At 39.5% G+C, this 14,324-nt stretch overlaps 1 protein-coding gene across 2 annotated transcripts; it reads right to left on the reverse strand.

Moving 5' to 3' along the window:
* Window positions 1–4,508: 4,508 nt before the first annotated feature.
* COMMD2 (COMM domain containing 2) lies at window positions 4,509–14,136 on the reverse strand. Of its 2 annotated transcripts, none has more exons than XM_082624708.1 (5): window positions 14,012–14,136; window positions 13,838–13,915; window positions 13,088–13,170; window positions 9,791–9,964; window positions 4,509–5,599 (listed from the first exon to the last, which is right to left on the reverse strand). In XM_082624708.1, exons 1-5 carry the CDS (start codon window positions 14,076–14,078, stop codon window positions 5,402–5,404), a joined length of 600 nt encoding a protein of 199 aa, XP_082480834.1. In that variant the 5' UTR covers window positions 14,079–14,136; the 3' UTR covers window positions 4,509–5,401. The 2 variants fall into 2 exon arrangements, with proteins under 2 accessions (XP_082480834.1, XP_082480833.1); XM_082624707.1 differs by having other exon boundaries at window positions 13,796–13,915.
* Between the last annotated feature and the right edge of the window lie 188 nt (window positions 14,137–14,324).

The raw sequence follows: 14,324 nt of genomic DNA on the forward strand, positions 1-14,324 counted from the left end.
ATTTGCTTTTCCCAGCACACCTCTGGTTACCTCAGGGAACCCCTCTTCAGTGGAAAAGGGGTAAAGATAATTCCTGTCATCCAAACCATGTCCAAGTACTCCACAGTATTCTGCAGCGAACTGTCCTTTCCTCTGTACGTTTCTACAGCTCTAGCCATTGAGTAATATTAAAAGTTTTGCTCTCCAGAAGAAGGTGGAGTTTCAAAGAAAAGTGGTTCCAACAGACAGCTTCCCTTCCCTTCTTCAGAAGAGCCCCCTTAGGATACTCCTTTCTGCAGCCTGATGAGTTTATGAATTAAACTATTTTCAAGGATGGAATGGCCTGAGAGCATTCTAAACTTTAGGACTTCACCCTTTGTTCGACACACAACATGGGTTATTCTGAGTATTTAATAAATATTTAATGCAGCGGAGTCAGAACCTTCGTAAAAAAAAAAAAAGAGCCAGAAAAGGTTTTAAAATTTGCTTTGTTTTCCTATCAGCACAATGTCATACATAAATGGGTGGATTATACCTCAAAGTAAAAGAGTAAAGAGTAAGAAAAATTGGGCTTCCCTGGTGGCACAGTGGTTGAGAGTCCGCCTGCCGATGCAGGGGACGTGGGTTCGTGCCCCGGTCCGGGAAGATCCCGCATGCCGCGGAGCGGCTGGGCCCGTGAGCCATGGCCGCTGAGCCTGCGCGTCCGGAGACTGTGCTCCGCGACGGGAGAGGCCACAACAGTGAGAGGCCCGCGTACCGCAAAAAAAAAAAAAAAAAAAAAGAGTAAGAAAAATTAAGAATAAAAGAGGTAAAAGCTCTCACATGGTTTGTGAGAAAGGGCAAACATCCTTTTCTTGGCGTTGCCTCTCTTTTTTAGCTGATGGTTGGGCAGACTGTTCTGCAGAAGATATGGTAACTGCAGGAGAGGAAAATGAAAATTGTAGTCTTTGCAACTAAAAAATATCAATTTAGGTGCAAGTATAATAAAAGTGCATGGCCTCCCACTCTGATAGCCACATAATTAGCAATATTTCTAATGATTACATAATTTACACTATAATTATTTTAAAAATTATCTTATAAAAAGTTATTTGGGTTTAAAATGGCAACAACCTGATAGAAGCCAAGTTTCAGAATACATTAATGTGGATATTTGTATTCCTGATGCTCCTTTTTACTTTAGGTTCATTAAGGAAATAAAATTACTTTTCCTATATTTCCCCGTTATGGTTAAGTAGAATCTTATGGACTCGTGGCTACCAAACATAATTAAGTCATTTGAGTTCCTGAGCAGAGAGGACTGGAGTTATACAAACATAAAACGAAGAGCCATTAGTATTCAGTGATTGAATCACTAAATATGTATATTTTATTGCCATAAAGTACATCATTTTCTCATCTCAAAGTAGTACATACTATTTTGCAAAGCTGAGAAATAATGGGTTTCTTCTGCTTTTATAATTAAAACATTGCTTTTGAAGTTTGTAAAGCTCACTGAAGTAACCACATTAATGGTGAAGCTGGGCTTGCTTGTTTTGTTTTTAAGGAAAGTATTTAGGTTTGAACATAACGGTCATGGTGGTTTTAAAAACGAATATATTTAAACTAGAGGCAATGTAGTATGATACCATTTTTACCAAAATATTTTCTACCATTAATGAAAGAAAGGAAAAGGGATGACAGTAACCTATTACTATGGAAACTGTGGAAGGGTAAGCTAAAGAGAGACTTAAACATATATTAAAAAAAAAATGTACAGAGAAGAGTGCATACATTATAGCAGGAAGATTTTATACAGCAGCTGACAGATCTTCCTGACCATGAAGGCTATGAGAAACTACAAAGAAGTATTATGTGTTTTCTCCTGGAGATTAAAAACAACTCCACTTAGATATAATATTACCTAGAAAAAGAGACCTGGCTTAGCTAGTATCTTGAGATTCCCATGCTTCTTTCACTGGTGTGGAGAAAAAAAGACAGAAAAAAGGGACTCTAGACCAAGCGTATAGATAAAATCTTCAGCTTGTCTACCTGAGTCCTATGAGGACTAGGCAGTTTTGAAGAGCTGAGTTTTCTGGAGAGTTATATGTATATCATTCTAAGAATTAAAATTTTCGATAAAGGTACTACTAAAAATGTATTTAAATTCCCTCTTTTTTCTTCCTTTAGACTTCAAAAAAAATTTTTAATATGGGTTATTCAAACTCAGTATAGAAATCAGGTAACATTTTCTGTTTCTTAAATAGAGTATATGAGACAGAATTCAAGGCTACAAAATAATGAGATCCTTAGTCTACACGAGTATTTTCTAAAGCCCAATACTATGCTAAACATTCTATATATGTGGTCTCATTTGGTCTCTACAAGCCAGTGAGATAGGTGTTATTACTCCTATTGTAAAGATGAAGAAAACAAGGCTTTGGGAATTTATCAAGGACCCAAAAGAAGCCAGAGCCTAAAATTCAAACCCTTTTGTCCAGTTCCAAAGACTGACCTCTTAACCTTCTCATAGGATTATATACTAAAGGGCCACATACTGCTATAAATTTTAAGGGCTCCCACACATGCATCCCTTACACACACTTATGATTTTTCAAACTTTCCTTGGTATCAGGTTCTCACTTTTCAGTTTTCAAAGAAGTATATTTTCTTCTTATGGTATCCCTACCACTTTTCTAGTTTGCTGCTTTATATTTACCTAAGCTTGGAAATATCAATAACAAAACAAGCTCATGGAATTTTGTGAAACACAAAGGAGACTTCCAATGGGTGAAGTATATGTAGACTTTTTGATTATACATATTGATTATTTCCTACTCACAGCTCTGTTCTGAGAGATGAGATGTTACTATTCTGGCTTTGAGACATAAAAGCTATTAAACTAGTCTAAACATGCATCAGCAAATCCTAAAAAATTAGCATACTCATAATCCAAAATGTTTTAACAAACATTTAGACAGTTACAGATGGAAAGGAACATCCCAGAGTCAAGAAACCTGGTCATATATGAGAGTAGAATAGTGACTGCATCTGCAGAAAATATGTTCATATACAAATTACAAAAAAATCAAATGTGCCATAAAACAAACAAGGCAGAGGAATGCATAAGGGTGTGGAGTGTCCAAACAAGAAAAGGAAGAGGCTCATTAGACGGTCTGTAAAAAAAAACGTGAGTCCCAGATTCAAAAGGAAATTAGGAGACTGCTCCCAACTCACTCTGGCCCAAAAAGGCAAAAAAGGCAGAACATCAGAAAGAATAACAAAGTACAGCCAAAGGAGACCAGGGGAGTTTGATACAAATAAAAAAAAGACTAACATGTGCTTTGTTGTTTTGCTTGGGGTAAGAACAGTGGATACGGAGAAAGAAGAAAGGTTGCCCTAAGGAGACACAGGGATATTATTTCAATCTTGGCTGGAGTCAGCCCTGCTTATCTCCCACCAAATGCGGACAAATAAGAAGCCTCACAGAGCTATTTTCATCATATAAGCTTGGCAGGCATGTTGCTTTTAAACCTGATGACATATGCTACTATTTCATGTAATATATAAAGTTTCCTTTTGTTTGTGAGGTTGTTAATATGAAAGCTTCATTAATCAAGTTATCACTATAATTAAAAATTATCTGATTATAGTTTGCTAATATCTGATATTATAGGGAAAAGGGTGACCCAGATGCCTGCAGGGGGATGATGGGTGGCAATATCAATTGTGCTTTTCTTCCACTGGCCTCTGTTTCCTGCTGGGCTCTCTAAGAGAAAGAAGAAACATGATGTCACTCTGACCTGAAAATCTCTAACTCTTAGAAGGCCAAGTATTGGTAGAGCTTAGAGTACAGTTTAGAGTCTGACGTTTCTAAAGAACTTCCTGAGTTGCTGCATGGGATGAGATTCTCAGAATAAGGTCTTGGCTAGATATTTAAGACTGAACCCCAGTTTCTACTCTTCCATATAACTTTCTCCTTAAGTCTGTTACTCATTAAGCCTCCTTGTGTCTCCTTAAGTTTCCCTGTGTCCCTGTACTCTATGAGGCTGACCTGACACATCAGCATCTAAATTTTTCAGGCTAACAGCTTATAGTTACCCACTAAAAAGCAAAACAAAACAAAAATCAAGTTTGTAAGGAAGAAGGGATATTTGCTTGGAATGTAGTAAACATGGCCTCTCTTTGCCCTCTTTATACTTTATTCGAACCGAATTATAAAATGTGACTATAATTTATATCCAGATAATTAAGAATTGATTACATTATGTCTGCATCCATTGTTTATAAATGTAAATGACAGTGTATCTCTTAGATGCTTTGGATAATAGGGGGAAAAAAGTAGTCCTTGGGGCCTCCCTGGTGGCGCAGTGGTTGAGAGTCCGCCTGCTGATGCAGGGGATACGGGTTCGTGCCCCGGTCTGGGAGGATCCCATATGCCGCGGAGCGGCTGGGCCCGTGAGCCATGGCCGCTGGGCCTGCGCATCCGGAGCCTGTGCTCAGCAACGGGAGAGGCCACAACAGTGAGAGGCCCGCATACCGCAAAAAGAAAAAAAAAAAAAAAAAAAAAAAAAGTAGTCCTTAATAAAATGCAATATATTCACACAAATTTGAGTACTATTTAAGCTTATTAGCCATGGCAACTTAAACTTAAGCGACATGGTAAATACTTACTATATTCACAGGCAAAGAAAAATTGCAAGAACCGCCTAAATACAGCATTAAAAAAGTTTATATTCACTTCCAACTATTCTGTGGCTGTTAACATCATGGGGTGCTTTTTTTTTTTTTTTTTTTTTTTGCGGTACGTGGGCCTCTCACTGTTGTGGCCTCTCCTGTTGTGGAGCACAGGCTCCAGACGTGCAGGCTCAGCGGCCATGGCTCACGGGCCTAGCCGCTCCGTGACATATGGGATCCTCCTGGACCGGGGCACGAACCCGTGTCCCCTGCATCGGCAGGCGGACTCTCAACCACTGTGCCACCAGGGAAGCCCTCATGGGGTGCTTTTAAAGGTCAAAAATATTAAACTGTCTAGGAATATTCTGAATAGTAATAGCATTACATTGTGAACTTTACTGTCAAATTTAGGTCAATAAGAAGGAATATAATAAAGTTAAGTAGTCAGAAGAAGTATCAAAAAAAGTACAGTCATTTATATATACAGAAGATTTGAACAGTATAGATTCACTTCCAGTTGATTCAATCCTATTTACACATTTAAAATACAAAATACATCTTAATTGTCAAGAAGCTGACCACATTTAGCACCAGGAAAGGAAATTTACTTAGCCTTTGATCATGACCTCAGTATCTTCACACAGGAAAAGAAATGTTATGAAATCTCTATGTATTTATCACTATCAATTAAAAAATTTATTTTGAAAAGTAACTGCTGCATATCATCAATTCACAAGTGATTCTATGGGAAGAAAACAAGTTGGGACTACTTGATATTGCGCACAACTCTCCTACAGTGGTTTGTTTTCATCTCTTCCAAGGCTTGTTCCAATTGCTGAACCAAATGAAGCAGGGTGGCTGGGTCTGTCTGCAGAACTTGGGTGTTGTGATCTCCATTCTGATTAAGGTGTAGCTTTATAGTCACTGATGGTTTCATCTGTTGCCTGAGGCTTCTGCTTGCAAGCTTGATTTTAAATGGAATAAGAGCATAAGGACTATTTAATAATCATGCTAAACATATAATAATTACATTATAGCATACATAAAAATCTAATTTCAGATGAATCACAGACTTCAAAAAGAAAAGTAAACTTTAAAACCTTTGGAAAGAGGGACTTCCCTGGTGGCGCAGTGGTTAAGAATCCGCCTGTCAATACAGGGAACACAGGTTCGAGCCCTGGTCCAGGAAGATCCCACATGCCACGGAGCAATTAAGCCTGTGCGCCACAACTACTGAAGCCTGCGTGCCTAGAGCCCATGCTCTGCAACAAGAGAAGCCACCGCAATGAGAAGCCCATGCACTGCAATGAAGAGTAGCCCCCGCTCGCCACAACTAGAGAAAGCCCGCGCGCAGCAACAAAGACCCAAGGCAGCCAAAGATAAATAAATAAAATAAATTTATATAAAAAAACCCCAAACCTTTGGGAAAAAAAAAGAAACTAGAATGTATAGTCAATCAGGATGTATAGTCTGCATGGAAGGGTTTCTTAAACATGATATAAAAAAAAAAATAAAGAAAAAAATGGATACATTGAACGATCATTAAAATTTCTTTGAAGGATACCTAAAAATGGTGGAAAAACAAGCCACAAACTGAGAAAAGATATTTTGTAACACATACAAACAAACAAAAAAAAGTTAGTATCAAGAATGTATGAAGAACTGCTCTGATTTAATACAAACCCCACAAAACCAAGAAAAAATTGTACAGAGACCTATCCAAGCACTCTGCAGAAGTAACACAAATAGATAAACGTAGGAAATATGTTCAACTTTATTAGAAATCAGTAAAATGGCCAATAAAATCGTAAGATACTGTTTATCTGACTTGCAAGAATTAGAAACCTATCCATACGGAGCACTGTAAAGTGATGGTAATGAAAACTCTCATCCACTGCTGGTGAGACTGATGACAAAATCACTTCGGAAAACGTATACATTACCAGCAATTCCACTCCTAGGTATTTACCTTAAACTCTTACACATATACACATATTCATAATAGTATTTGCTTCCAAGAGTCCAAAACTAGACAAACCTCAAATATTCTTTAACAACAGAATGGATAAATTGAGAATATTCATACAGTGAAATGCTTACTAAATGACAGCAAAAAGAAGTGAACTACAGCAACGTGAATTGTCATGAATAAATCTAAAAAGAAAACGTTCAATCAAAAAAGCAAGTTGCAGGGCTTCCCTGGTGGCACAGTGGTTAAGAATCTGCCTGCCAATGCAGGGGACACAGGTTCAAGCCCTGGTCCGGGAAGATCCCACATGGCGCGGAGCAACTAAGCCCGTGAGCCACATCTGTTGAGCCCGTATGCCGCAACTACTGAAGCCCGCGTGCCTGGAGCCCATGCTCCACAACAAGAGAAGCCACCTGAGCACCGCAACGGAGAGTAGACCCCGCTCACCGCAACTAGAGAAAGCCCTCATGCAGCAACGAAGACCCCAACATAACCAAAAATAAAAAAAGACAAACAAAAAAAAGCAAGTTGCAGAAGAATACGTGAAAATCTAAAAACTATACAGTCTAGTGAAAACATATACATTAAAAAAACTATAAAGAAAAGATTAACAGAAAATTCAGGATAATGGTTACCCTTAGGGGCCTGGGAGGGGGTTGTAATTTGGGGAGGGTGATTCAAAGGTACTGAATGACAGTACTACAGGATAAAGAACAGTAGCCCACAAAGTTTTTCTTTCCACAAAGTTCTTGATATGGACTTATTTTTTTAATGGGGATGAAATTCTGTCCTTCTCCCTGTAAAAATAACAGCAGCAACTTTAAAAGGATCAGCCCTAAAGGTAACATTCTCCTGCACTGGTCTCATTCAATGCATTCAATTTACTGATGTTATTTAACAAGTGCTGGCAATTTATGAAGTATGGGAAATACTTCTATTAGAAACTAACTTATGATGATTCAGTTATTTCCCATCAGCAACTGCACAATAATTAGCTGGTAACTATCCATTTGCTACCAGTCTCCATGAGATGAGTCAGCTACTCAAAAATGAAAGGTTCTATATCCTGTTACTAGTTTCCTAGCCATTTATCTGGTCTTCATCTGACAAGACTTTCTTCTCTTCCTTCCTTGCTGGAGCTCAGTAAATCCATTGGTTCTCTGAGTAGCTCTTTTAGCCCTTAAATACACCTCACCACATGGCAATATTCATTCAATATACCCTCAACATTAAACTGTATTAGTCCTTGCAGTAACACAGCAATGCAAACTCATTTTACTGGGCAAATGAACTCTCTTGAGTCTAATTTTAGAAATTTCAATTGCCTAAGTTTCTAACTTCTAAAAATGTCTTAATAATGGAAAAACTCAAAGCAAATCAATAAAGCCAAAAAAAGAACCTCTAAGAGCTACTGGAACCCAAAAGTCAGAAGCTATCTCCACATAAGAGAGGGATACAAGATAAACTAGTGCTGAAGTTCATGAACATGACCATCCCCAAATCTCCTCCACCTGGTTATAAGAGGACTTAAACATAAAGGCATAACCACAGTGATCTCTTCCTCCCCGTGAGCCCCACAGGAGTTGCTGCTTCTAAGGTCTCCAAGAGCATAAACTGTATCAAGTTCTTTGCTGTAGCCACACCACTTGGCACATGATAGGTGTACAAGAAATATTTAATAAATAACACGGTTAAGAAGCTGCTGACCACCTCTCCTTGTTTATATTCAGTACTGAATGCCTATGTGTCAGGCATTGTGTTGGAGACACAGTAGTGAACAAGACACAGCACCTACCGTCAAGGAGCCTATAATCTGTTTATAGTCTCTCCTGTGTTAATATATATTCAAGCACTCAACACACTGGGATATAATCGCTAAACTCTAACTGAATTTCTATAACCTACCTGGGCCATTCAAATGAGGAAGAATCCACTATTACAGCAGTTTACAAACGTTATTGCACATTAGAATTACCTGGGTGACAGGGGAGCTTTAAAAAATCCTGATACCCAGGGCGAACTCCACACCAATAAATCAGAACCTCGAGGGTAGGACAGAGACATCAGAATTTTGAAAGTTCCCTGGGTTATTCCAGTGTGCAGTCAAGTCTGGGAACTAGGGAGCTAGCCCACATATTCATCTGTTCATTCCCACATCCATGTGGGCCTTTACAACTTATGCTGTCTCCTCTGTCAAGAATGTTACCCTGGTTTTCTCTATCCATTCATTTCTCTGAAATGTCACCTCCTCTTCTGGAAGCTTTTCTGGATCATGCCAGTGTACGCTGAACTATCTGAGCTATACAGCTTTTTTGAAATACTCAGCTGTATCTTCATTTATACAATTCTATTCTCTTTTCCTCTCCAGAACCGTATTTCACAACTATCTTTAATTACTAGTTATTTTGAGAACACGAATATCCCTAACCAGATAACATCTTTCCCAGCTGAGAAAGTGTCTTACACTTCTTTTGTGTCCCAAAGCATTCAGAGCAGCTCTGATTAGAGCTGATTAGTGAGTGGATGACATTCAGCAAACATCTATTAATTAACTTATCTGTCACTGCTTGAGAAAGGGCTTCACGTGATAGTCTGAAATATCCCTTTTGGTTATTTATGTGGCTTTAAAAACAACCCAATCTCACAAAAAGAAGGCAGACACAGAAGAATATTTACTGAATCATTCCATGTATAGAAAGTTAAAAGAGCAGGAAAAAGTAATCTGTGCATCAGAAGTCCGGACGCTAGTTACCTTTGAAAAGAAGGATGGGGAAGTAATTGGTAGGAGGCAAGGAGGATGCTTCTGAGGTGCTGGTGAGTGTTGGTTTCATGAGTGTTTTCACCCCATAATCCATTGGGCTGTATACTGACCTGTGTACTTTTTTACATATGTGTTTTATTTAGACAGAAAGTTCTTAAAAAGCTAAGCACCACTTTAAAAATATGGATAGCCACCTGCTTTTCCAAATAACCTATTTCTTATAAACTTCATAAGTTAAACCAATGTGAACACATGAAAAATATAAGAAAATGAACTATTCGGGAAATGGTCTAAAAATGAACATTAAAAAACTAAAGTTTCAAACCAGAGTTTGGTTAAGATGGTAAAGAATACAAGAAGCTTCAGGACATAAACGTAAAATAAATCTTATATTCTATGTCAGGTTTAAACAAAAATAGTCATACCTGTACATCTAGTCTCCATTCAAGGCTGTGGTAACTGGGAAGGTCTGGTGCCAGTTCACTCAAGATCGTTCTGATCTCTTTTCTGTTGTCCAGATAAAGCTGAAGCAACAATTTGTTCAATTCCTCAGAGAATCCAAGAACAAAAACTGAGTCTTGGAAATCCAGTTCAGAAATCTAAAAGTGAATCGAGTTTAACAGAACATCAAAATTTATTTTTGTCTAGGAAATGCTGAAATACTGGATATATGCAAAAGAATATGAAATCCCTTAATTCTTTTCTGTCTAGTAAAAGAAATAACACTCCTTAGTAAAAGGCAACCCTTGCCCACTATTCCAAATTCCGAGTTTCTGATACATAAAAATAAGCAACAAAAACAAAAATAAACTAGTGGGACTATTTCAAATTAAAAAGCTTCTGGGGGCTTCCCTGGTGGCACAGTGGATAAGAATCTGCCTGTCAATGCAGGGGACACAGGTTCAATCCCTGGTCCGGGAAGATCCCACATGCTGCAGAGCAACTAAGCCTGTGTACCACAACTACTGAGCCTGCGCTCTAGAGCCCATGAGCCACAACTACTGAAGCCTGCGTGCCTAGAGCCCATGCTCCGCAACAAGAGAAGCCACTGCAATGAGAAGCCCACGCACCACAATGAAGAGTAGCCCCCACTCACCGCAACTAGAGAAAGCCTGTGCACAGCAATGAAGGCCCAACGTGGCCAAAAATAAATAAATAAATAAATAAATTTATAATAAAAAATAAAAATAAAAAAAATAAAAAGCTTCTGCAGGGCAAAGGAAAGCATCAACAAAATAAAAAGGCAACCTACTGAATGAGAGAAAATATTTGTAAATCATATATCTGATAAAGGGTTCATATCCAAAAATATAAAGAACTCATATAATTCAATAGCCAAAAAACCAAACAATTCGATTAAAAAATGGGCAGAAGATCTGAACACACATTTTCCAAAGAACACATACAGATGGCCAACAGGTACATGAAAAAGATGCTCAACATCATTAATCATCAGGGAAATGCAAATCAAAATCACAATGAGATATCATCTCACACCTGCTGGAATGGCTCTTATCAGAAAGAAAACAGATAACAAGTGTTGGCAATGCGGAGAAAAGGGAACCCTCTTGTACTGCTGGTGGGAATGTAAATTGGTGCAGCCACCATGGAGAACAGTAATGGAGGGTCCTCAAAAAATTAAAAATCAAACTGCCACAATATCCAGCAATTCTACTTCTGGGTATTTATCCAAAGAAAACAAAAACCCTAACTTGAACAGATACATGTGCCGCCATGTTCACTGCATCACTGTTTACAATAGCTAAGATAAGGAAACAAACTCATTGTCCATCAATGGATGAATGGATAAAGAAATTGTAGCATATATACACAATGGAATATTATCCACCATAAGAAAAAAACGAAAGAATAAAATCTTGCCATTTGCAACAACATGGATGGAACTCAAGGGCATTATGCTAATTAGAGAAAGGAATACTGTATGATCTCTCTTCCATGTCAAATCTTACAAAACAAAAACAAAAAACCCACCAAGGTCATAGATACAGAGAACAGATTGGTGGTTGCCAGAGGCAGGGAGTAGGAGGTGGGATGGGAGAAGTAGGTGAATGGTGTCAAAAGACTTAAAAAAAAAAAAAAAAACCTTAGTGAGAGAATGAGGGCTCCTGGTTTGGGTAAGTCTTAGTGGGATACTCAGATGCTGACTGGACACAAAGAAATCATATATTTGGCCAGGAAAGGGAGCTGGGAGAGAAGGGCATGGAGTCACGGTTTTGCTGTCCAATGGTTCAGCATTACTGGGGACCAATCCTAACACTGGCACTGACCCTCAATAGGATAAAAGGAAGCTGCCAACAGCAGCCTTGCTTTTACTCCCTTATTGGATGATTGAAGTGAGGAGGGGATAAAAAGGTAGAGAAAGCACAGTCTTTCTCTTTGCTCCTCTTCCTTTCATTGTATTCACCTCAGCCACTTTAACACTCTACTTTCCTTGCTCTTTTCCAATTTCTGCATACCACCCTTTCTTTTTCAGGTTTGTTAACGTCATTAGACTTGCTTCTGTTTATAATAGCATAGGCTTGTGTATTTTATCCCTTCAACAAATATTTTCTGAGATCCTACTGTGGGATAGGTCTTGTGCTAGGAAGACAGAGCTGAACAAAACAAACAGGCTCATTGCCTTTGTGGAGGAGATTATAGTCCTTGGGGCTGGGCAGGTTAGGTTAGCTGACCAATCACACCAGGTCGTCTGTCAGAAGATTCAGTTTGACTACACAGAAGAGCAAGAGGCTAGAGATCTATTCTCAGGAGAAGAGCAGCCAGGAAAGCTCTGGATAGGGCCAGAAAGGATTGCTTAGGGCAGCAAAAATGAGTTCCCCATATCAATTAATGGAACATGGATTTATGGGACAGGGCGTTTGCTGTGGACCACCTCTAAGTGTAGTATTTTAGGAAGCCTGACAAAAGGGATCTATAAAATAAATTTTTAATGTAGTTGTTCATAACCACTCAAATAATCTAACTGTTAGGGTGAAAACAACTCAAGTAAGCCACACTGCATCTTTTATCACTTCCTGCATTAGGATTCACTATCAAAATGTTGAGCCTCTAGTGTAGTTTCCCAAATTTGCCTGATCTTAAGAATCACTTGAAGCACCTTGGGAAAAGATTAATTCTCAAGCTCCTCCTCTGGAAAGCCTGATTCAATAGGTTTGAGGTAGGAACCGGGAATCTGGTTAACAAGGGTCACGCGTGATTCTTATAGAAAGGTAAATCTGAGACACGGTAGAATGGATAATATGTAAATTAAACCCCATGCAGCCACCTGTAATTTTTCAGATATTTTTTCTATTAGGAGCATGAAGAAACAAATACTGGTACAAGATCCCTCAGCTAGTATTAAGGAAGGGGAAACTAACACTTAAAAAAAAATGGAAAACATTTTCTCAATTCTCCACCAAGCTATATACTGCTAATATGCAAAAAATTAAATCATTTCATTCTCCCTCCTCTTGGGATACACACTATAGTATATGGTTTAATAACATGCAGAATTAGAGGCAATTCTAATTTATACTGACAAGAGGTATTCATGCCAGCAGATCACATTATGGTCAGATTGCTTAGGCATGACTTCACTAAATCCATTATAAACCAGTAACAACATTACTGAAATGAGCAGATCCTGCCAGGACTGACGTAGAGTATACTGAACCTCCTAAAGGTCCTGCTAATACAAAACAGTCCACAAAAGCCCTTACCATGAGCTTTGAACTTTCAGTGAGGAGGTGTATTAATCCTTCCACACCATGTTGGACAGTGTCACTACTCACGCTGAGTTTTCCTGAAAAAAGAGGAAAAATGAGCAAATAAATTATGTGGTATTTATTCTTTTATTCAAACTCTAAAGAGTAAATGTTATCTATTATTCCATGTTTTCAAACACTGCAATTATTATAAAAAATAATTACTTGGTAATAGCCTCCTGTTCATTCTCCACTCCCAGCCAAATGCCTTCAGTATTTCCCACCATGTAACCTTTACAAAAACAGACCAGTGGAGACAATACCAGGCGCACAGTCCTTCTCTTGAGTGCACCGCTACTTCAAGCCTGGCAGAAGGGACAATAATAGAAACCGTCCCTCGTCCATCGGGGTAAAAATCCTTCAGCAAAAGTAGATGTCTGAACAACTAATAATAACCAAACACTTGTATATTTATGGTTCATCCAGCTATTCCACACACTTGGATGCAGGTAAGCATCACAGTATTCTGGCAGATGGTATTATGTCCATTAACACGTCAGGAAATCGACTTAATACAAGCTTTTAAAAACTCACAATACTTAGGGGACGGGCAGGATTTGCGCCCTGACTGAAGAGCCCTTCTGCTTTTATTCTGCCACAATGGGAATAAGACCTTTAGAGTCCCAATAACCCCTTCCCCTCCATGGGGGACAGAGAACGCACTTCTCCGTGCAGTTTTCAGCGCTGTGCCTCCCCCCTGCTTACTCGCAGCGCCTTCGTAGATCTTGGGGTTCGAGCCACGCCTCAGGAACTCCACCGCAATTCGCCCAAACTCAGCGACCACTGCAACGGAAGCCAGGAGACCCTTAGCACCGGGCGCTCCCACCGATCCCCACCCCAGACCGCAGAGCACCACCCTCCGCCGCCGGGCCCCCTGACCCGCGCTGTCCACTTGCGGCAGGAAGGCCAGGTGCTCCTTGTGCTCCTCCGACAGGTCCAGCAGCATCTTCTCCGGCTGGCCGATTTCACCCCGCAGCGCTAACCCCGCCCTCGCCACTTCCGGGCCCTGAGTCCAAGCGTAAAAAGGCTCCGGCGTCTCAGCGTCCCGAGCTTTCGGTTCCGGCTTACCGCCGTCCTACACCCAAATGCCTTCCGCGGCGCGGACTGGGATGAGAAGATTCTTCAGTTCGCCAGTCGGTTGTAGCCTGCCGGGTGTAGAATGCTGTGCTCTAAGAAAGATGAAAAAAGTTTA

Source organism: Mesoplodon mirus (assembly GCF_964341445.2).
Source record: "Mesoplodon mirus genome assembly, chromosome: 6".
NCBI classification, from domain to species: Eukaryota; Metazoa; Chordata; class Mammalia; order Artiodactyla; family Ziphiidae; genus Mesoplodon; species Mesoplodon mirus.

Coding starts and splice junctions, on each gene's coding strand:
- COMMD2 (XM_082624707.1), bottom strand. CDS start 14,078: ATGCTGCTGGACCTGTCGGAGGAGCACAAGGAGCACCTGGCCTTCCTG. Junction 13,171..13,795: donor GCTGAAAACTGCACGGAGAA/GTGCGTTCTCTG, acceptor CTCTTTTTTCAG/GAAAACTCAGCGTGAGTAGT. Junction 5,600..9,790: donor AATGGAGACTAGATGTACAG/GTATGACTATTT, acceptor TTTAAAATCAAG/CTTGCAAGCAGAAGCCTCAG.